Genomic DNA, 23,127 nt, shown 5'->3' with positions numbered 1-23,127 from the left:
TTCAGGGAATTTATTCAAGAGTATTTCATAAAATGCAACATATTGATAAGTTTGTTTGTTACTTTTAAATATGCAACTTTATGGTATATAAAGTTGCATATTTAAAGATTCCAGAACAACATCTGTATCAGATTTAATAAAGTTAGCAGTGCTTTCATACAGATCCCACTTTACAATGAATTCTTCATCTTCTGAGTCCCATAAAAATCAAGACTTTAATTCACCCAAAAAATTCAAAATTCCAAACTTCTTAAATGATTTTAGAATAACATTAGAATCCATATTTTGCAACACGTCTAGTATCATTTAAATGGTAAACTTACTTGTTAATGCATCATTATTTGAAGGCAAATGTATCTCATATTCAGAGAGGAATACTTTTAACTTGAGAAAATTTTGCAATCTTATTTTCTTGCATGTTTTTCAATTTTAGAAATTTTCATATTTGGTTTATCATATTTCATACATCATATGCCAAAAATTCACTACCTCATAATCAAAAATAGGGGGTTGACTTATACACCGGGATATTGATTTTTAGAGCCACTGGAACAAGAAAGCGGGGAAGACCATAGTTGAGATTAGCTAGTTCGGTGGAGTCTGATTTTCTTGTAATTAATGAAAAGAGTCGGAGATCATGCATAAATTGGTAGTCGTTATGGAGAAATCTTCAGAGGAAGGCATTAGCCCACATTGGGCTGTCTAGCCAACTATGATGATGATGATACAGTCTTTATATTTAAGAGATTAATGAACTCCAGATAGATATTCATACATTACAAAATTAATGAGTCATTGATCATAAGATATGAATCAGATTTAATGCATATTTTGAGAAAACATAATTTAAAAAAAAAGAATAAGAATAAAATTGCAAGCTTCCTCGTTTACACTTTGCCTGAATAACTAAAGTGATATAGGATAATTGAGTGTGCCTTATGAATGGGTTTTTACTGTACATATATTTTTGAAAAATTAAGATAGTTGTATAAAAATTAAGATAAAGAGTAGTTAAAAAATAAAAAGTAGTTACTTTTTAGCACAGTCATTTAAGAAAACGCTGTTATGCATTGAAATGATAAAAGTAGATAAAACATTCACCTGTACAAAGGAGATAAAACTACAGGAGAAGAAGTTGTAGAAGACAGAACCTGTAATGAAGGATAAAAGTGAAAAATACATAAAACACTTTTACAAGTAAGGACATATGTCTGATTTATATTTTAAAAATTATATCTAGAATATAGGCTGCTTTGAAAATAAATGTGAACACAAAGCAGTGAAGAATAGTAATAAGAATATTTTATACTAATTTTAATAATACTTTATTATCTACCAAAACCTATCGGTAAATTATAGTATTTAACCTCAAGGTTTTGAAAATGTACTTTACTAAAAAAACAATTTAAAAAAAAAATTAAATATAACCCATAAATTATTCTCTACTTTTTACATTCTTAAGGGCACTTGCATATCAATTTATTGTATCCCAAATAATGATGTAGAATTGGATGCCCACATAAAAGTATTTTAATGATGTTGATTTCAATTCTTCGGGATCAAATACCATCATTTCTACAAGAAACTTATTTTAGATAATTGAAAATTTTTGAATTAAGCATAAATGTAATCCATTATTTTCACCCAAGTACATTCAAAAATAGCTAAAATTCATGTTACTTTTTTGAGTAAAATAATAATTTGCTAAGTTTATAATTAATATAGTTCACAAAATTAAGTAGAAATAATTTTAAAGATTTGATACATTTTTTCTGAAATGTGCACCACAGATAAGAAGATAATAATCAAACCTCCCATGGGTGCTACCTACTTTGTATCTGGAGTTAATGATTACTATTGTAACGAAATTGGGTTTTAAAATCTTTCAAAACTGTCTCTTGTAATATGCAGATTTTTGTTTGAATAATTCTCAAATGCTTCGAAATAATATCTCAATATAATGATATTGTAATATTAAAATATAAAAGATTTTTTTTACAAAGTTCATTAAAAAAAATAATTTGAAAAACAATTACAAAATTTTTTATGTGAGTTATATATGTTTTTTCAATTAGATCCAAGGTGGTCAAGTAAATATTGACGATTTGTTCCGGGCTACAGATTGTGCAACCATGTAAATTAATATCAAAACTGTAATTTACCTGCTTTGAATAAAGTGATATATGAAAAACCCATTATAAACATGAAATTTCAACAAAATTTGTAACTTTTTAAAGAAAATAATATTATATTAAGTTTAATGAAACATATATCACATACTTCTTTTTTATTACCACATAGACTATTGATATAAGTTTGCATTTCTTGACTGAACTCGCGATTGAGAAAGTGCACTATAAACTCCTTCTTTCCATTGGATAGAACTTGTTTATATACCTATGTTAATAAATAATTACAAACTTAGTGTTACATATTAAAGACAAATAAATAATCATAGATTTAAATAAAGAAAAACAATGAGACATTAACATCTTAAATAGTATAATCATAGCAGCCAACATGGATGGGAAAAAATCCAGTAGATTTTACAAAATAATATAAATTTAACGATAATTGTTGCAAAAGATACTAAATATTTCACATGGGGAATTTTAGGGATTTTTATAGTCATCAAAATAGAAAAACTGTAATATTTTCTTGTCTTGACTAACATTAAATAAGCTTGAAATGTTAGGCATTATGTTTACTCATAATTTTGAATAGTAATACACATTTAATTCATTAAAAATAGCTAAAGGATTTTCTAAAAGTTAAAGGAAGTTAAGGAAGATAGTTAAAGGAAAAAAGGGACTTGTGAATAAAAATAAACTTAAAATTTTAGAACAAAAAAGTTTTAAACTGATTTTTATAAATGAGGCTCACTTCATTATGTAATAATTACAATTATTTATATATTCAAGCAAGTAATAATCTGTGTGAAAATTCTATTTCAATAAGGATTTCTCCAGGAAACTTACTCTCAATTTTAGGAAATTTTGAAAAATGTACAAAAATCAGTAGAATTTTACCTGTAAATCAAGAGAAACTGGCAAAATCCAGTAATCTACTGGAAAATCCAGTAGAGGTGGCAGCTATGGTTTAATGAATTTGATATGGTTTTATTAAAATATTGAATAAAGAAAAAGACATATAGGAACTCCTGATTGAGGAACTTCTTTCATTTGATAAAACTTGTTTAAAAGCCAATGTCAATAAATAATTATAGATTTAAATAAAATATCATAAAAGAACTTAAATAACTTTCATAAAAAATAATGAATAAGAAATGTTTTATAGAAATATTAAACAAAGAAAATATACAGGTTCTCCCGGCTGGAAGAAAATTATTCCTAATAAACATACTTTAATAAATAATTATGGACTTAACAAGATCATGCAAAATTTTTATGGAAAATAATTAATGACAGGTGAAAAATGTATCATAACATCATTGCAATAAAGCAGAGACTTAAAAATTTGTCAGACTCTAAACTCATTTTCAATTGAAAGATTTCAACATGCCCTCAAATGTGTTATATACAAATAGCTAGATGAAAATATAGATAATATAAAATAAGTTATTTTGCAGATTTCAAGGACGGAACAGAACTTTAACCATTTTGGAGCAAGTAAATTTGATTTTCGGAGCAGATTGGAGCAAATAATTTTTATATTTGGAGCATTATATTAATTAGATAAAATTAAATTAATTAAAAATAAATAATAAATTGGTTAATAAACAGTGTTTTTTTAAAAAAATCACAACTGATTTGAATTATTGATTTAAAAAAAAAAAAAAAGAATCAAATGATTTATACTGTGATTTTAATCATGATTTATGTCAAGTCAACCTTTGCTGCCATAACACCAAAATTAATTGATTTCATTTTGCATTCTGACTAAAAGTTCAAGAGGTATGCAAGGAAAAACTTTTACAGCAATCCTTTTCAAAAATTTTTATGAATTCTGCTTTATTTCCCATTACAATTTTAAAAATTAACAGACCTTTAGTTTTGATGAGATCAATATTGGAGTTAAGAAACCTCCTTCACAGTTGTGTGTGTGTGTATATATATATATATATACACAGACACACATTGGTGAGAAAAACTAAAATTCAATAGAAACAATAGGCTGAGAAACAGCTTTTTTGTTCCTCAATGAAATAGATACCCCACAAAAACAAATTGAAAGAAATGTTATATTCCTTAAGAACAAATTGTTAAGATAAGGCTTTCTGCATTCTAATTCTTCATAAATCTATCAATCCTTATTTCTCCCTCTGCTGACCCTGAGGAGTGGTCCGTTCGCTGTTCAAGCCCCCATCCTCTAGTCCACCATGTATAAGGGAGCAACCACAAACAATTTGTAGCTGACAAATTTTGTGGTAGGGTTAAATTTCCTTGAGGAACGAAAAAGCTGCTTGTGCTCAGCCTTAGAAAACTAAAAAGTACTATATCTTTGTAAATAAAAATAGTGTGGAAGTTCAATTTAAAATAAGTGAAAAAACAAGCGATTCTATATTAAAGAACTTACTGTGGAGGAAAAATTAGATAGTTGGCCATAACAGGCAATTATTGTTTTAAACAAAACGGGTCTCTCAGCTACTTTGCAAACACCAAATATGCAACACATAATGATCTAAAAAATATAAGACATTTTAACAACTTAATACAGAAAAATGTACAGGATAAAGAGACAGTTAAAATAAAATACATTTTGATTCATGAAATATTTTACTCCCTAACTATAGCAGTTATCATAAACTTAGGCAGCAATAAAGAGGATATTATTTCTTTGATTGGTTTTACAATTTATATTTGTACATTTCTTAATATTTAAAAAGAAGTAGGAACAAATTTTATTATTTAGAACAAAAGATAAAAACATTAATATATTTGTTAAAATCTTCCTTTGTATAGTGTTCTTGTAAGCCATGCAAGATAGCCTTGTAAGCTGAAAAACTGTTAGCAAAATTTTTAAAAGGATATTCGAAAACTCGCTACTTTACCTTTCTGATTTAATATTTTAAAAACAGAAATCGCTGACAGAGAACATCAAACAGAATTAATTTGTTTTACATAATTGGAAAATTAAAGCAGTGAATTTAGTTTTTAGTTCTTTTATAAATTTTGGGACCAGTTTTTAAGTTTTTCTGAGACTAATCTAACTGACAAACTGGGATAAAAACAGACAGAGGGAAAAAAAATCACTTTTTCCAGAAAACCTTTAGCTCTAAATACCTGTTACATAAGCTCTAAATAACTGTTATATAGTTAGATTATTATAAAATCTCTTTTATAATTAGATCAATAAGTAATTATTTTAAAAACAAAACTTAAGAAGTAAGCATTCTAAAACTTCATTTTGCACTAAATTAAAAATTACTTGTTAGATCTAACTAAACCTGAAAGGTATTTTATGCAAAATTTCTTTCGTATTAAAATTATCAAGAGCAAAGTACACAAGACAAATATAAATAAAACAAATAAAAATAAAATAAAACAAATTGTGAAAGGAAATCATATCTAAATTATCTGATGCATACTGACAAATATGTATTTTTTTATATAATTCAGTTTAATAAAAAAAAACTTTAATTTATTTATACACGTACTTACACCACTCTGAAAACAATATTAAACAAAAAAGAAAAAATATATAATCTTTAATGAATAACAAATAAAAAGAATTAAAAAAAAATTTAAAAATTCAGTTTAAAAATTATTTATGAAAATAACTAAAATAACATGTTCCCCCCTCCAATTGCCAAAGAAATGTTTGAAAATGCAAAAACATTTTATTTACATTATTAGAAAAGACTGTATTACACTTTAAACATAAATACTAATTATTATTATTATAAAATCCAAAAACAATTTATTTACATTATTAGAAAAGTCTGTATTACACTTTAAACATAAATACTAATTATTATTATAAAATGGCTGAAATGACAAAATTGTCTGCATCAACCAGATTAGCATGGCTGAAAATTGTAATACTAAAAATTATAATTCAGAAAAGTTCAAAAAGATCTACTTTACCTGATCTAAATGTCGATCCTTTAACAAGTGTGTTTTTTCATAAAGCACATGTTCAACACAAGTCCAGATATTAGTTAACTGTAATTTGAAAATAAAAAGGCATATTGTTATATCACAAAATAATTTAATATTTAAATGAAAGTTATGCAAGAACTTATTCAAGGAAAATTTATAATACCTATATAATATTCCTCTGAAATTTAGACCATACAAACTATTGGAACTAAACCACATAAATCCCGGATTATAAATTGCCCCCTATTTTTATTCAGGGTTACCACTCAAATCCGGAAAAAAAATTCCCTGTCTTCCTTGTACATCTTTTACACAATATATTAAGAAGAAACACAACAATTGATGCACTCTTGTGTGAGCTATATTGGGCTAACTATATGTATTGGTTTTAATTGAAAAAAAAAAGGAACAGCTCAACATACTTAAATAATGCTATAGTAAATGAAATAGTTCCGAGTGGTCACCATTTTTTAAAAGGCGAAAATAAGAACAAAAAGAATCCCCTGTATTTTCCCAGTTAGTAAAGAAAGAAAAAAATTCCCTGTTATTTTAGGTGATTTTTCAGTATTTTCCAGGTTTTCTCTATTCTTCCCGTAGAGTGGCAACCTTGCAAATTCTTCTTAACAGTTTATGTCAATAAAACAGAACAAGTGCACAGATCGTGTCATCAACAGATCAAGTTATGTCAATAAAACAGATCAATATGTATATTATCAGCCAACAATTTTTCAGAAAATAGGAAATTCTCTCGCGACAACAACACACATTGTTTATTGAAATAACTTCGTATGAATTTTAAAAGCTAAAGCGGTTGATAGAATAAATAAAATTAAATTTGACTATCGCAAATTAAAATGATTTATTAATACAATTAAATTGATTTATCGAATACAACTTTCAATGATAGATGTTGCATAACCACTTACTCCACTGGCAGTTTCTGTAAGAGGTAATTTGTAAAGATATACTGATACAGAATTATTCATACCTATCTCATAGTTTATAATGCATGATATTGCACAATCAACGAATGTATGACTTTTTTAGCATTGTATAAGTTGACCCTCTGATTTTGGTAAAATTCCGGGGCTTTGAAAAGACAACTTAAACAATAGAATATTTGGTAATAAACTGAAAAAATGATGGCTAAAGGAACTATCAACAGATATGGCTACAATTTATGTAACGGCTACATATATAAAGCTATTATAAAGATCTTATAAGGGAAGAGATAAAATAGGTAGTCATAGGTAGGTAGTAAGAAATTAAATAGATAGTAAAATTAATCATTTTTTTAAAAAGTTTTAACAGATTTGTTTATTTGTTTTGTGCCTTTTTAATTATAATAATTAAATAAGTAGAATAAAAACAATTTCTTCATATTAATGAGCAATAATTGTGCTGGGAAATTACCAAAGTAATTAATAAACACAAAATATTGCTGCGCTGTGAAAATAACCTACTTGTTTTAAACTAAAAGCATATGTCAAAAGGCGAACATGTACTTGGCTGTGAGAAATGTTTATTTCTGTTGATTGCTTGCATAGTAAATGCCAAAACTTATTGTGTTACCCAAGATAAAAAAGGATAACTATTTTAGAACAATTATTTTTTCTTAACTATTATTTGTTTGAAATGCAATAACTACAATTATTATTTCTTTTAAGGACAAATTAGTTTGTTAAAAAATGTTTACAACATATATAATCAGTACCTAAACGAATTTTAAATAAGTGTTCAGTTTTATTTTTGATTTTAAATTATCAAAATCTCAAATCAAATATCAAAGTCAAAAGCACAAAATGTAAGATAAATGAAATAATTATTAAACAACCATTAAATGAAATAAGTATATTTCTTACTTCTTCTTTAATAAATCAATATGAAAAAGATTTAATAATTATAATATATAATACGGTGGATATTTTCATTAATATTTAAAATAATGAATGGTTATTTTCATATCAATATTTTAACAAATAAGAAAAAAATTAAGTTAACTGAAAAATATAAATAAATAATAAACACACTTACAGTGTCTCTATCTATATCCAAAAGGTTACACATTTTTTCTAGTCTCTGGTAACCTAAACGACAAACTGAAGGGGAAAAAAACAATTTAAAATATGGAACATATATAGTTTTTATATGACAAGGTTGAAATAAAATAAAAAATTTATGCCTAAGAAAATTTAAATACAAGATTTTTTATATGACAAGGTTGAAAATGAGTTGAGAACTACAGGAAACTAACTTTTATTAATTGAAGAATTTGCTATTAAAAGGAAGTAGTAGTGAGTTATGTACAATGGTGAAAGTAAACTGGAACAATTTAAAATAACAGTATCTAAACATTCTTTTTAAAATAAAAATTACCAGTTCATTCAAGGTAGAGGGTTGCCACAGAAAAAAAATGAACAATATAGTTGCTTTTGGTAGTCAAACGCATGAAAATAGTTGCCGAAAACTATGAAAATAGTTGCATAAATAAGAATAAAAATATTACTAAAATTTTATTAAATCACTTAATTGTCACATACCATTATCCATTTAGTCAAGATGGAACCAAATATGATAATTTTTATATAAACATAAGTGTTCTAGCCACTAAATTTTTATATCAAAAGACTTAGTATATTTGCAGAAAATTAAATATACTTGATATTGTTCAAAAAATATTTCTTCATTGAAAAAAAACATACTTTTTCTAAAAAAATATCAGATTAACCAATTGATTTAGAAAATATATATTGTGAAAAGTTATTACTCAAATTGGAAATTCTCGCATCGTAATATCGCATTAAAAATTGGGTTTATTTAAAAACATGCAGAATTTCGCAGCAATAGCCATTGAAAAGGCGATCGAGAAACAAAATAGATTTACAATGGAATCTGTGCCAATTGAGAGCATTAAAAAGAGATGACTCAAATTTGCAATTCAAAATTGTTTACTTTTTTAAAAAGAAAAATTCATTGTGTTCAGAAGCTACAGCAGGCCACAGGTTGTCAACCCAATTTATGCTAAAAAAAACATTGCTAGGAGCACAAAAAAGTCTCCTTTTCCTGAAAATAGTTGCTTTTTTAGTCTTTTCAGGCAAAAAAAGGTTGCCATAGTCACCTCAAGTCAAAAATAGTTGCTAATAGTCACCTGTGGCATCCCTGAATGGAATTCTATAAAATTTTTAAATTGCGAATAAGTCCAGAAATAAAAATAATAAATGCCAAAACTGTGTTTTGTTAAAACAAACTTTTTGCATCAAATTCAATATTTATATATAGCATCAAATTCAATTTTCTGACATATTTTTCCAAATGTATTAAACAAAGACTGTTTTTTTCTTAATTTCAAAATAAACTGTCAGAGAACAATCCTTCATGATTTATTATTAAAATGACATTCAATTCAAATTGACAGTTGCTCTTTGTTAAATAGTAAGATTATTGAGAGACTAGAAAAAGGAGGATATCTTAAACGTATGACGTAATGATAGTAAGTTATAAAACAAAAGGAAAACTTACATATAATGCAAAGTTTGAAAATGGTGGTATATTGTTGTTTCGGAACAACTAAATGAAATGAAATAATTATCAATGATCCCTCAAACCAACCACCATCAATCAAGTGTAAAGGAATGGTATACTGACTACATTTTTTGGTTTGGTTAGGCTAAAATGAAAGGAAATAATTCCTCAAACCAACCACCATCATTCAAATGTAAAGGAATGATATACTGATTACATTCTTTGGTTTGGTTAGGCTAACATTAAATGAAGTAATTCCTCAAACCAACCACCATCAATTAAGTGTAGAGGGATGGTATACTGTTTACATTCTTTGGTTTGGTTAGGCTAACATTAAATGAAGTAATTCCTCAAACCAACCACCATCATTAAAAAAGTAAAGGAATGGTATACTGACTACGTTTTTTGGTTTGGTTAGGCTAAAATGAAATGAAATAATTCCTCAAACCAACCGCCATCAATCAAGTGTAGAGGGGTGGTATACTGATTACATTCTTTGGTTTGGTTAGGCTAACATTAAATGAAGTAATTCCTCAAACCAACCACCATCAATCAAGTGTAGAGGGATGGTATACTGTATACATTTTTTGGTTTGGTTAGGCTAAAATGAAATAAAATAATTATCAATGATCCCTCAAACCAACCACTATGAATTAAGTGTAAAGGGATGATATGCTGATTAGGTTCTTTAGTTTGGTTAGTAATATTACACAATCTAATACTAAAATAATTTAATTATGGCAAATAATGTAACATTTAACTTATTCATTAAAACATGTGATAAAATTTTGATTAGATAAAGTGCAGATTGCTATTTTTTATCAGTCTTCAAAAATATATGTATATTTGTTCAATTTATTTCAAATAAAATTTTAAACTAAATTGCAATGAATTCAAAAAAACTGTCAGTTATCTAAAATACTTGCATTTTTCTGGAATTTTGTGCCTCAATTATTTTATTTATTTATTGGTTTACATGAACAAGACATTCAAGAGATTATGCACAAGAAAAAGCATGCTTCAAATAAATTTTCACTTTATTTAAGCAAAGTGAACTCAGGTTAGATATTTTTCTATTTTCATTTAAAGATCTAATTAAATTTTGTAGCAAAAAAAAACTTTTTTTTCCCATTACAAAAAGATGTACTCACAAATGATATAGTGATGCGATTTGAAACGAAAAATTTGCCTAGTTAGTTTAATCAATATATTTTTTGATTTTAGGAATACATAAAATTTTGAATTGCTTCATTTGCTTAACAAATCAGGCATTTTTTATAATTAAAGTTTAATTGAAATATAAAAACAAGTAATATAAAAATAAAAAAAATTTAAAGTCAATTCCTACTTAGGCCAACAAAGAAACAAATTTATTTTAGTTACTTTTTATTAAATAATTAAAAAAATTTCTCCTATATAAAACTAAAATTAATTAATTAAATTTAATTAATGAATTAATATTTGAAAATATTGTATTAACGTGAAGTGCCATCCACCACAAGTTTAAAAAAATGTATTTGATCTGAATGGATGAATAAAAAGTAGTTTATTACCAATTGAAAATTTGAACAAGGTATTTGGGAGAGGGTGAACTAATAGTAGAAATTGAATAAGAGATTAGAGAGGGACAAAAAAGTATAATTTACCTTTAGTGAGAAATAAATTAATTCCATGGCATCTATGGGGAGTGCTGGGCGATTGCTGAGAAATATCCTTATTAGGAGACCAAAATCTGAAACAGAGGTAGTTATGATCAAAAACAAGTTAAGCAGTCAAAAGTAAATTTAAATATGTGAAAAATTTCTCTTACAGGGTACATAGCCAAATCTTTTAACAAAAAATAAGCACTTTTTAAATACTTTTTAAGCACTCAAAAATTAATCTAAGATTTCTCATGATCAAATAAATAGTTTCTGACAAAGAACTCTTTTTTTTTACTATTATATTAGCTATTATAAAAAGATCAAGAGATTCTTCGGTTCGATATCAGAGGGCGGAAAATGAAGCCTGAAATTGAGAATATCTTGCAAAATGAAGTAGAGTTGCACATAAGAGAATCTCAGCAAAGCTAGCTCAGAAAACGCCCATGTGGACTTGGAAGTATTTCAACAAACATGTAAAAGGATTTGCATTTTCATTCACTACCGACCGACGGTATGCCAAAATGAATTGTGGTTGAATGAACTGTGAAAACGTTGAGGAGAACAGTGTGAAAAGCACGCTTTTGCATAATACATGGAGAAAATAGACATGGTAAAGAAAAAAATCTCCCTTTTGAAAATAGAAAATTAAGCACTTTTTAAAAACACTCAATGAAAAAAGCATCTTTAAGGGCTTTTAAAAAGCGAATATCGAAAATAAGCATCTTTAAGAACTTTTTAAAAAAGATACACACCATGCCTTAAATAAGAAGGTGAGTACTGAAACTAAATATGTACATATAGTTTTTGAAAAATTTAAAAAAAAAAAAAAAAAAAACTCAACTTTAAANAAAAAAAAAAAAAAAAAAACAGAAGAGATAAAATTTGCAAAATAATTCTAGAAAAATTTTTATAACAGTTAGTTTTTAATAAGAGAATATTTAAAAAATTACGTTATTACAAATTTCTTTTATAGCTAGGGATTTCCTACATATATATGTACATGAGCTGTTTTCTTTGTATAGTTAACTTATTTTATGGATTCTATGTTCTTGTAGCTTATGAGCAGTAAATAAAACTTAGTATTTTTCACAATTTTCTTCGTTAATCTCTCTTTTTTCTTGGCTTTTTACTGTGTTAAATATAACAAAAAAACAAGGAAAGAAACAAAAAAAGGAGGGGGGAAAAAAGAGTTTATAGAAAAAAATTAAGAACTTACAAATAATTATTAAATAAAAATTAATTAATTTTCGTTTCTTTAAAATCTTTCCACTTTTTTTTTTTTATTTCTTTCCTTCTTTTATTTTTTATCTTCATAGATACATAATAATTATAAAAGTTTTTTTTTTTTTTTGCGTATGTATGTTTTGAAGCATATTGATTGGATTAGATTCAATGTAAAGTTAACAAGTGCCAGAAGCAACTATAGTGAATCAATCTCAGACATTATGCACACAAAGTAATTAAATCAAACAATGTTATTAATTAAATCAAATAAGCCACACTTGTTAATTAGAATATTTACACAAGAATTGTATTCTAACAAATTAAATTATTAAAAGCATACCCTGGAGATTGTTGAGGTGAACTGAGCTTAGCTCTACAAGGTGGAGAACAGCCATTTCCTGATATATGAGGGAAAACTGACGACCCCTTTTACATTAAAAGAGAAATTATATACATGCAAAGACATATATTAAAAAAACTAATAAATAAATTAAAAATAAAGGTTCAGAAATTATTGTAGATACTTATTATAGCATTTTGTATACTTATTATCTCAATTTTGTACAATTGTACAATGAAATTATGAAAAAAAAAAATTTTTACATTTTTCTGTGCATGAGCAGTTTAAAACAGCTAGTTTAATTACCCATATCTTGTACAGTTTTTAACGAATTTCTTTCAAATTTCAAAACAATAATTTTGCATTCATTATAATTTAGCAATAATTTTGCAATTGACTTTAATTTGCTCCAAAATTTTTGTTTCATTTTATTGAATGTTTTCAAAGTTAAAGCAAGAAAGAGAGAGAAAAAACGCTAGCTGAGTTTTGATTACTAAGTTCATTTACACTTAGAAAATAATATTAACGATTTTTCAGAAAAAAAATAATAATAACAATAATTGAGAAATTATCGTACATACTTGGTATAGCATGCATTTCAATTTTGCATTATAAGTTTTTTTCCCTTAAAAATCTGATTTCTTACAGATAAAACAAGATGTCTCGCAAAGTTCTGGAGCAAATTTTTCCAGGATTACCAGACATTTATGTTAAAATTACCATAATTTTTTTTTCACAATATATTCTTAATTTAAATTAGTGAAATATAAAACAGTATAAAATCATTGGCGATAAATTTAACTTTTAGAGCACAGGCTTACACATTATTTTACTTTTTTTCTAAACTGCTACAACAAAATAATACTAAAAAAATTTGCCTGAAACATATTCATATACACAGTACGAAAAAAAATATATACTCACCGACTTCCAAGCTAGAGAATCTAGAATTTTGTCTTCTATTAATTTCAAATGCTGCAATAATAGTTATATAGAATGTTACTTATGTAATTATAAATTAGTTCTATTCTAGAACATACTTATTATTATTACAGTGTAACGTCCCATATCCGGACGTCCGTCCCTTTTCCGGAAGGGTCGATTTCCCGGACACTTTTTAACAATCAAAATAAACAAACATTTCTTCATCTTCCTCTCTCCTTAGAAAAAAAAAACATGAAGTCTTTTGACAGGTTTTTCCCCTTCTCAGCTTCTAGAGATCTATGCATTGAACCCATAAATCAACAGAAAAGAGAACAGAATATCTACTAAGACCATGACGCTCCTCCTCTGGAATGCAGGAGGGGGGGGAGATTTGTTTTCAAAAAAACACAACTGAGACTATGCAGCTGGCTAGCAAAAGAGGCATTTCTTGGAACCTTNTCCTAGAAACTTTGAGATATTTTCTATTAACTTTGAGATATTTCCATTAAACCTCTCCGAGCAATCACAGAGCATTATTTAAATTTTTTTTTACAGTCAGAAATTGGTTGCTTAGCAACCTAGTGAAATTAAGTCTTCTTCTTTTGAATTACACAATGGGTTACCTTAAAATATTAATTTGCTTTGGCGACTTTTTCTGGCGGTTTTCTGAACTATCGCCAAATATATAAACCTTTATTGTGACCCCATTTAGGATCCAATTTTTTCAAACTTTTGTCTACCCCCCCTAATTCAAGTGTCTGGATTCCAAATTTGTAAAAAAAAATACATGTTTATTCAGAGAAAGTACGTTTTTGTGTCTGATTTCATAACTTAATTAATAGTTAGCACTAATTAATTAGTATATTTGAGGTCACCCCCCGGAACCATTAAGATTGACACTTAGTTCGTGAAAATCCGATCATTAGAACGAAAGTTATTCAGGGTGATATCTTTTTTTTTTTGCGGACTGTACATATAGTTTTTTGGAGAAAAAAAATTATACAAAAAGAGAAGAAGAAAAAAAGAAGAACAGATAAAATTTTCAAAAAAATTCTAGAAAAAAATTTCATTAAAGTTAGTTTTTAATTAGAGAATATTTAAAAAATTACTTTATTACGAATTTCTTTTATCGCTAGGGATTTCCTACATATATATGTACATAAGTTGTTTTCTTTGTATCATTAACTTATTTTATGGATTCTATCAGGGGTCTGTCTAGGTTTTCCTGAGGTACCTATTTTGTGAAAATTTAGACATAATTTGTGAAAAATTTAAAATTATATTAAAAAATCAACATAAAAACACGGTAAAAATATAGATTTATCATTTCTTAAAGGATACAAAAATAAAATTTTATGAAAAAATATTTTGTGAAAACCGTTTTTCCTAAAGTTGAATTTGTGAAATTTTCCTAAAATTGAATTTGTGAAGGTACCGCTAAACAGTAGAAAATTCGACCTGGACAGACCCCTGTCTATGTTCTTGTAGCTTATGAGCAGTAAATAAAACTTAGTATGTTTCATAATTTTCTTCATTAATCTCTCTTTCTTTTTTTATTGTGTTATAAGTAACAAAAAAAAAACTAGGAAAGAAATTTTAAAAAAATGAGGGGGGGAAAAAGAGTATATAGCAAAAAATTATTAAGAACTTACAAATAATTATTAAATAATAAAATTTTATTAATTTTCTTTTCTTTAAAATCTTCACTTTTTTTTCACTTCTTCCCTTCTTTTTTTTTTCACTTCTTTCCTTCTTTTATATTTTATCTTCATAGATACATAAAAATTAGAAAACTTTTTTTTTTTTTTTGCATACGTATGTTTTGAAGCATATCGATTGGATTAGATTCGATGTAAAGTTTAATAGCTCAAGTGTCAGAAGCAACTATAGTGAATCAATCTCAGACATTATGGACACAAAGTAATTAAATCAAACAATGTTATTAATTGAATCAAATAAGCCGCACTTGTTAATTAGAATATTTAAACAAGAATTGTATTCTAACAAATTAAATTATTAAAAGCATACCCTGGAGATTGTTGAGGTGAACTGAGCTTAGCTCTACAAGGTGGAGAACAGCCATTTCCTGATATATGAGGGAAAACTGACGACCCCTTTTACATTAAAAGAGAAATTATATACATGCAAACACATATACTAAAAAAGCTAATAAATAAAATAATATTAAAAGCTCAAAAATTATTGTATATACTTATAGCATTTTGTATACTTATTATCTCAATTTTGTACATGCAATTTACAATGAAATTATGAAGGAAAAAAAATTTCTTTTAAAAAATTTTCTGCATATCTTGTATAGTTTTTAACGATTTTTTTTTCAAATTTCAAAACAATAATTTTGCATTTATTATAATTTAGCAATAATTTTGCTACTGACTTTAATTTTCTCCAAAATTTTTGTTTCATTTTATTGAATGTTTTCAAAGTTAAAGCAAAAAAAAAAAAAAAAANGTCACTACCCCGCCCTCAACTTGAATGACAAGTAAGGAGGAAATGAATTTTTCTTCTCCACCTACCCACCTTATTGAATGACGGGAATTTCCCCTTCTTGCTTGAATCGTTCTAGTTCAAAATGGTGGAGAGAGCAATTAATATTTTCATAACTGGGAATTTTTTTCGTTTTCTATATTTATTTTTAGAATAGCAATAATTATTTTTTTTCTAATATTTTGTTTATGATTGATTAGATATCATTCTAATACTAAAACATTATTGCCCGAAAAATAATGTTTATTTATTTTCTGCTTCTTAGATTCAGATCATTTTAAGCTTTGTTTACCTTGGAGGTCAATTATATGGAAAAATCAAATATACGGACTTCGGAAAGTCCCGCCGATTCCGGATACGAGACTTTCCACTGTATTTAGAAACATAATTATATACTAGAGAATGCAAATGATTAATTTAATGACATTTTTAAACTATTATATATTATTAATTAATGCAACTAAATGTGTCTAATCACACACTCAATCAAATCATTCAAATATGTATAAAAATACTTCATTTAAAAAATAATGATAAAATAAAATTAGAGTTTTGAAGTTGTATCACTAAAAGTATTTGAATCAAACCTATTATGGAGCAAAACTGTGTTAGACCATGAATGTACTGTAAAAGTTTGATTGTGATCATGATATTTTTCAAAAAATAAAATAGAAAGCATTACAAAATTGAAAAGAAAAAAATTATTTTGATGTAAAACAAACATATTTTTCATGATTTTAAATTTTTTTTCGCATAGCAGCAATTAATAATTCTAAGATGAAAAGTAATTCCTGTTCTAAGGGTACAGCTAAATTTTGTATTAATCATTCAATATAAAAAAATAAATAGTCCTGTGTTGTGAGCAAATCATCCATATTTTAGTTATTTCTAAAAGTTATACCCACTATAATTATTTCTGATAGTACAATACACTTTGATATAATAGTGTTCTGGATTGCTAGCACTTTTCTGGAACATGTTATGATTGAAATTTAAAATTTTTCTGTATACCAATAAGTCAAATGTTGTTTAATTCATTATAATAATATAGGTAATTAGTGTTGTCAAGTTAGTTTACTATTGTTTTAGTAATGTCATGTATTTAATTATTACATCGCTTCATGACATTGCTGAACAAAAATGACAACATATTATATCCATATTACCCAATATTGACATGATATCAAGATATATATACATAGTTATATATAAGCGAAAATATATAAACATGGAAAATAATAAAGATTAATAAAAGAGAAGAAGAAAGTTACTAAAATAAAATATCTTCAATTTTTTTTTATTAATTTTAAAAAAAGTTTTGAAAAATTAGAAAACAAAATAAAGACATAATCTCCTCATCAGCTGACACAACTATATCCGCAAAAAGGAGTGCTTTCTAATATTGTATCAATATATCCAATTAGCAAAATATATCAATACAATAGTGTAAGGAGCACTCAAAAAAATTTTTAACGGAAATAGAACACATTAAGTAAAAAATATAAATTAAATAAAACATATCAAGCAAAAACAGAACATACACATATAGAATAATACAAACACACACATATGCATAATAATAACGATTTAAAAACATATATTGGAGGAAGAACAGACAAAGAAATGTAGACAAAGAAATATCAATGATTAATGTTGCTTACATTGATGATTTGAAGTGTAATAGTTGGCGCACTTCTAATAAAACTTTCAATGATTTTAAAAAATACAAATGGTTCCAAGTCATATACTTCTAATATCCATGGAAAAGCAATGCCCTGTGCTTGATAATTACTTCCATTAGGCACTGGAGTAAAATTGACAGAACCTACAAAAAAAATAACCTTTGGTCAGTTAAATTAAAACACACACATTAGAACACTTTTAAAAACATATTAGTAGATTTAAAAAAATATATATATTTTTATTTTATTTGTAAGTCAAATTGTTGGTTTAACCATGCTACAGAGGTTTAAAAACCCTTTAGTTAGAAGGAAAAAAATATTTTAATAATTGATAGGTCAAATTTAAAATGAGAAAAAAAAATTGGTCTGCCATGTAAGCTGAATCTGCAAACAGTTATTAAAATTATATAAATACAAATGAAAAAAGGAAAGACACCAATCATCTGCAAATTTTAATTGCTAATCTGAGTGAATTTGCAGTATTTTTAATATTGATTTTAATGAATTTAAATTCGTTAAAATAGAAAATTTTAATTGTTTTTGTTTTTAAATTACATTTAATGAATAAAAAAAGATTTTGAACAAATAGATTATTCAAAAATTTTTTTAATTCAATAAAAACATTATTTTTTCAGAGATGCAAACTTTTCAAACTATCAGTAATGAGAAGTAACACAGAAATATATACAATTAACGTTTACGAAATTCAAATTAGTACTATTTTAAGGTGTATATATTACTTAATTCTACATATGTAAATAATATTTTAATAAACTTATGCATGCACTTACAATACTTCGTAATACTAAGATGAAAATGAGATTGCCTTTTTTTAAATTTATTGTTCCAATCAAATCTTTTTTTTTTCATCTTGTTTTTAGGATTGTTTTAAGAAGTAGAAAAAAATCATTGTAGATTAGTTGCAAACAAAATTTCAAAACTTTTAGTAGTTAAGAGGGAAAAAAAATTCTCAAAATTCATAATAATTAGTACATATGTTTTTTTAATCATTCAGAGTGCGAAGCCAAATCTGTCACCAAAAAATAAACACTTTTTAAGCACTCAAAATATATTTTTCAGCACTATATACATTAACAAAATTCAAAATAATTTTCAAAGACGTTACATGATCATGATAAAATAACTAGTTTCTGACAAAGAACTCTTTTCGTAATTATATTAGAAATCATAAAATATTCGAGAGATTTTTCGATTCGATATCAGAGGGTGGAAAATAAAGTCTGAAATTGAAAATATCTAGAAAAATGCAGCAGAGTTGAGCATTAGAGAGCAATAATCTCACCGAACCCAGCTCAGTAGAAGCATATGCGGATTCCCAAGTATTTCATCAAACATGTAAAACGATTGGCGCTTTCATACCCTATTCACTGACGGAATGCAGAAATAGCTTGTGGTTGAATGAATTGTGAAAATGCTGAAGAGAACAATGTGAAAAGCACGCTTTTGCATAATACATGGAGAAAACCGACATGGTAAAGAAAAAAATCTCCTTTTCGAAAATGGAAAATTATGCACTTTCTAAAAACACGCAATGAAAAAAGCACCTTGAAGGGCTTTCAAAAACGGAAATTGAAAATAAGCACCTTTAAGCATTTTTTAAAAACGCTATGCACCATATCATTATTTTCTCTTGTTAAATGAATTAAATAATTTTTTTTAAAAATTAAGTGATTAAAAAAGTTAATTGTAATCATTTTATTCAATTTATCAACAGGTTTGCAAAAGCTCAAGCAGATATTTTTTTTAATGACGAATAGTTGGGTCTATCTTCCCATTGGCCTCAGAATCGCTACTCTCTTATCGTTGCCCAGTAAGCACCTGTGGCTAAGCCACGGCGGTGGAGTAGCGTTGCCCACGTTATACAACCACAAACACGTTTATAGGGTGGGTTATATTCATACAGCCAAACAGAAGAAAGGACATAGAACACAGAGAGAAAGTTACATCCATGCCTACAGTGGGATTCGAACCCACACCCACAGGCCCTGTAGTCCAGTACAGTAACCACTCGACCAGTGACCTAAATTCAGTTTTTAATTTTCCAAAAGTTTCAGTATTTAAATGTTTCAAATTATGCACAACATATGCTATTAAAACTGGCAATTAAAAATAAAAGACGTTTTTCAAACCTATATTTCCACAAGACATAATTATAACTTCAAGGCAGCATGCTAAAAGAGATCTGTGGAAAACACTTTGTTGAATAAAAGTAGAAAATCCTGCGGGTGACAAACGTTCAGATTCCTAAACAAAGTAATAAAGAAATTATTAAGGGACAATTTATAGAAACAAGTAACAAAATATAAGCCAGAAATTTTACATAAGTAAACATTTAAGCCCAGCAAAGGAAAATTTACTGTAGATTAGATGGATATTTATTTTTGAATAGAATATTGACTGTGTTCATTTAAAAGGGAGAAATAAAAGAAAATAATACATTTTAATATACAAAGTTGTTTTTTATTTCACAATATTGTATATTTAGAAGGAAAAAAACACTTAATTAGTAATTTTCCAAAGAAAAAGCATTAAAAATAACATCACTCAGAGATAAAGTTGTTACTTAATATAACAGGGTTGCCACTCAAATCTAGGGAAAAAAAGTTCCCTGTGTTTTCCCTGTATATATTATAAATAATATATTAAGAGGAAACACAAAATCACTGTGCAAATGTGTGAGCTATATAAGGATAACTAATACTAGTTTTAATTGTTGGAAAAACTTAGAGAAATAGAACTTAGAAACTTAGAGAAAAAACTTAGAAAGTTCAACATACATAAAATAATAATACAGCAACTGGAATAGTATAGTATAGCTGAACTATCGTTAAATAATCCATAATTTGCCACTTTAAGAGGTCTACATTTTGTAAAAGAAGAAAATAAGAAATAAAAATTTCCTGTATTTCCCAGCTTATTAGGAAAAATTCAAAATTCCCGGCATTTCCTTTGTTATTTAAGATGATTTTTTAATCGCCTGTGGAGTGGCAACCCTGTATCAATAAATAAAATAAAATAAATAAATAGCATGCCAAAATACCCATTTTAGGAATATAGCACAAAATACATGGTTGCCATCAGCCACAGGGCAACTAAATATAACAAATGGAGATTAAAAAATTCTCTATTAATGGACACTTTTTTCACACAAAAAGCACTCCATATGCATTTCACCATGACTTTTTTTTTTAATAAATCTGGAATTGTTAAGAATTTAATATAATCCAAAAATTACTTTATTCCACACTTGTTACTAAAAATTTTTCTTTATTTTAGAAATGAACCTTGTAGTACTTACCATATTTGAAGAAATGCTTCTAAAGAAATGCCTTACATTGATAGCAGTCTTTTAATTATTCAAAATTTTACATTTTTGAAAAAGAGGCCAAATGCTTTAAAAAGTAGCCACTCCTAAATGTGCTTGTTACAACTGGCCACTTACTAATAGCATCCAAATTTTTAATTTTGACCTATACGACAAAACAAAAAAAGTATTTACAAAATGGAGATAGACCTAAAATGTAGTTGCTTTTAGACAAAAAGAACAATAAGCTGAAGCAAATGTCAATCAATTTGTTCTATACTTTGTGTCATTGCATAATGGAGTCATTGAACGAAAAACAGCAGAGGGTTATGTTCTTTTTAACAGTCAAAGGCAAAGTAGTCATGAATTTTATCAACAATTCGAAAGGAGGCATGGAGAGCAAGCACCTTATGTTTCTTTTCAAAGGTTCAGGAATAGAGTGTGCACTTTCAGAAATGGAATTATAGCTGATCAAGAGAGGTGATTGTTTACGCAACATCTACCTCTCATCCTCGTAGTCAGTAAAATAATATAGAATATTTAACCTTTTTTTTATAAAAAATTTTTAAGCAGAATTTTGTGTATTTTTCCAGTTGATTTTCCCCACATTCATAATTAATAAGCAAATAATCACTGCAAAAGTCATAATTTAGGCATTAATGGGTCAAATTTAGAAAATGAAATGCGGAGACTTCAACTAAATCAACTTCTTCAGCACTACAGCCAAGTGCAAGTCAATGCTTTTCAAACCGCTCTCTCCAAGATGAGCAAATTGATACAATATTTTACATCTTACCACAGTTAATCATTTTGTATATGGATTGATCTCTTTTTTTTTGTTGTTTCCATGTTTAAAAATATTAGTTTTTAGTAAGGTTTGAGTTTTCACATGGATAGATGTCACTGCCAACTAATTTAGAAAGATTTTATTACTCTTACAATCTTTGGTAGTCGATATTTTCTGTATAGTTCATGGTTAAAGTTATTAGCATGAACAAGACAGGAATGCTATTTTCATTAACTGCACCAGAAAGCCACTGAAGGGATGAATGGCTGAGTCAACCATACCTGGTTCGAGGGTAAAACGCTGGATCTGTGGAAGGGGATCCTTCAGTCACTGGACCTCCTGATAACTTACAAAATAATAAAACAGCTAAAATGCATAACAAAATCACATCCACTAAAAAAATATTTCTTTGTCTGAAAAAAGTATTTAAGGTTAAAGTTTACCACAAGAACTGAGGAAACAATTTACAAATGTCTAAATAGACTTATTTTAACTTAAGCAACTCAAACTTGGTTGAAAAAGAAAAAAATCCATGTCATGATTGAGAAATAAATTTTAAGAAGTATTTTTGGAAGTGTTCTCCAATGAATGGAATTTAGGAAAGAACAGCAAATATAGAATAAAATGCTTTAAAAGTGAGCAATAGAAGACTGCCGATAATAATCACCTGACCTATAACCTCAGCACCAGTTGGTTGTTTATAAACAAGATGGCAAGTTACCATTACAGCTGTTAGGCTTGTTTTATGTCGGCTTCTTTTCCTTAACAACTATAACTTATTTCGTTTGTTTTTCTAAGTATTAATTGCATACTTCATTAATTTATAAGAATTCATAAGTTATGAGATGATCACACAATATGATAATTGCTTAAGAGATCAAGCACTGAATTTATATTTAAAGGATAGGATTAGTCAAAATAGAATTGAAAAAAATTTCTTCAAATTTAGCAGTTTTCTAACGATATAAAACTGGTTTCACCCACCAGATTTTCTGTTCTTGTATCTGAATTTTCAAAAATTAATTGTGGGGTAGAATATGGTAATTTGGATCATTTGAATATGTATATATATTTATTAAGAAATATTAAAAAATTTTCCATGAACAGTGT

The 23,127-nt window shown here is 26.9% G+C and overlaps 1 protein-coding gene across 2 annotated transcripts in view; it reads right to left on the bottom strand.

Moving 5' to 3' along the window:
• Window positions 1–23,127, bottom strand: part of LOC107446515 (retinoblastoma-associated protein) — a 54,151-nt gene that overhangs the window by 7,735 nt on the left and 23,289 nt on the right. For both annotated transcript variants that reach the window (XM_016061190.4, XM_043042736.2), the window contains exons 12-21: window positions 20,056–20,170; window positions 17,885–18,048; window positions 13,716–13,766; window positions 12,792–12,877; window positions 11,231–11,316; window positions 8,097–8,161; window positions 6,048–6,125; window positions 4,537–4,641; window positions 2,281–2,397; window positions 1,102–1,151 (exon numbers count right to left, since the gene is read on the bottom strand). In XM_016061190.4, coding sequence (XP_015916676.1) covers window positions 1,102–1,151; window positions 2,281–2,397; window positions 4,537–4,641; window positions 6,048–6,125; window positions 8,097–8,161; window positions 11,231–11,316; window positions 12,792–12,877; window positions 13,716–13,766; window positions 17,885–18,048; window positions 20,056–20,170 — 917 coding nt within the window. The remainder of the gene's footprint in view (window positions 1–1,101; window positions 1,152–2,280; window positions 2,398–4,536; window positions 4,642–6,047; window positions 6,126–8,096; window positions 8,162–11,230; window positions 11,317–12,791; window positions 12,878–13,715; window positions 13,767–17,884; window positions 18,049–20,055; window positions 20,171–23,127) is intronic.

Source organism: Parasteatoda tepidariorum, chromosome 4 (genome assembly GCF_043381705.1).
Source record: "Parasteatoda tepidariorum isolate YZ-2023 chromosome 4, CAS_Ptep_4.0, whole genome shotgun sequence".
NCBI classification, from domain to species: Eukaryota; Metazoa; Arthropoda; class Arachnida; order Araneae; family Theridiidae; genus Parasteatoda; species Parasteatoda tepidariorum.
This window is presented reverse-complemented; position numbering and strand designations above follow the sequence as displayed.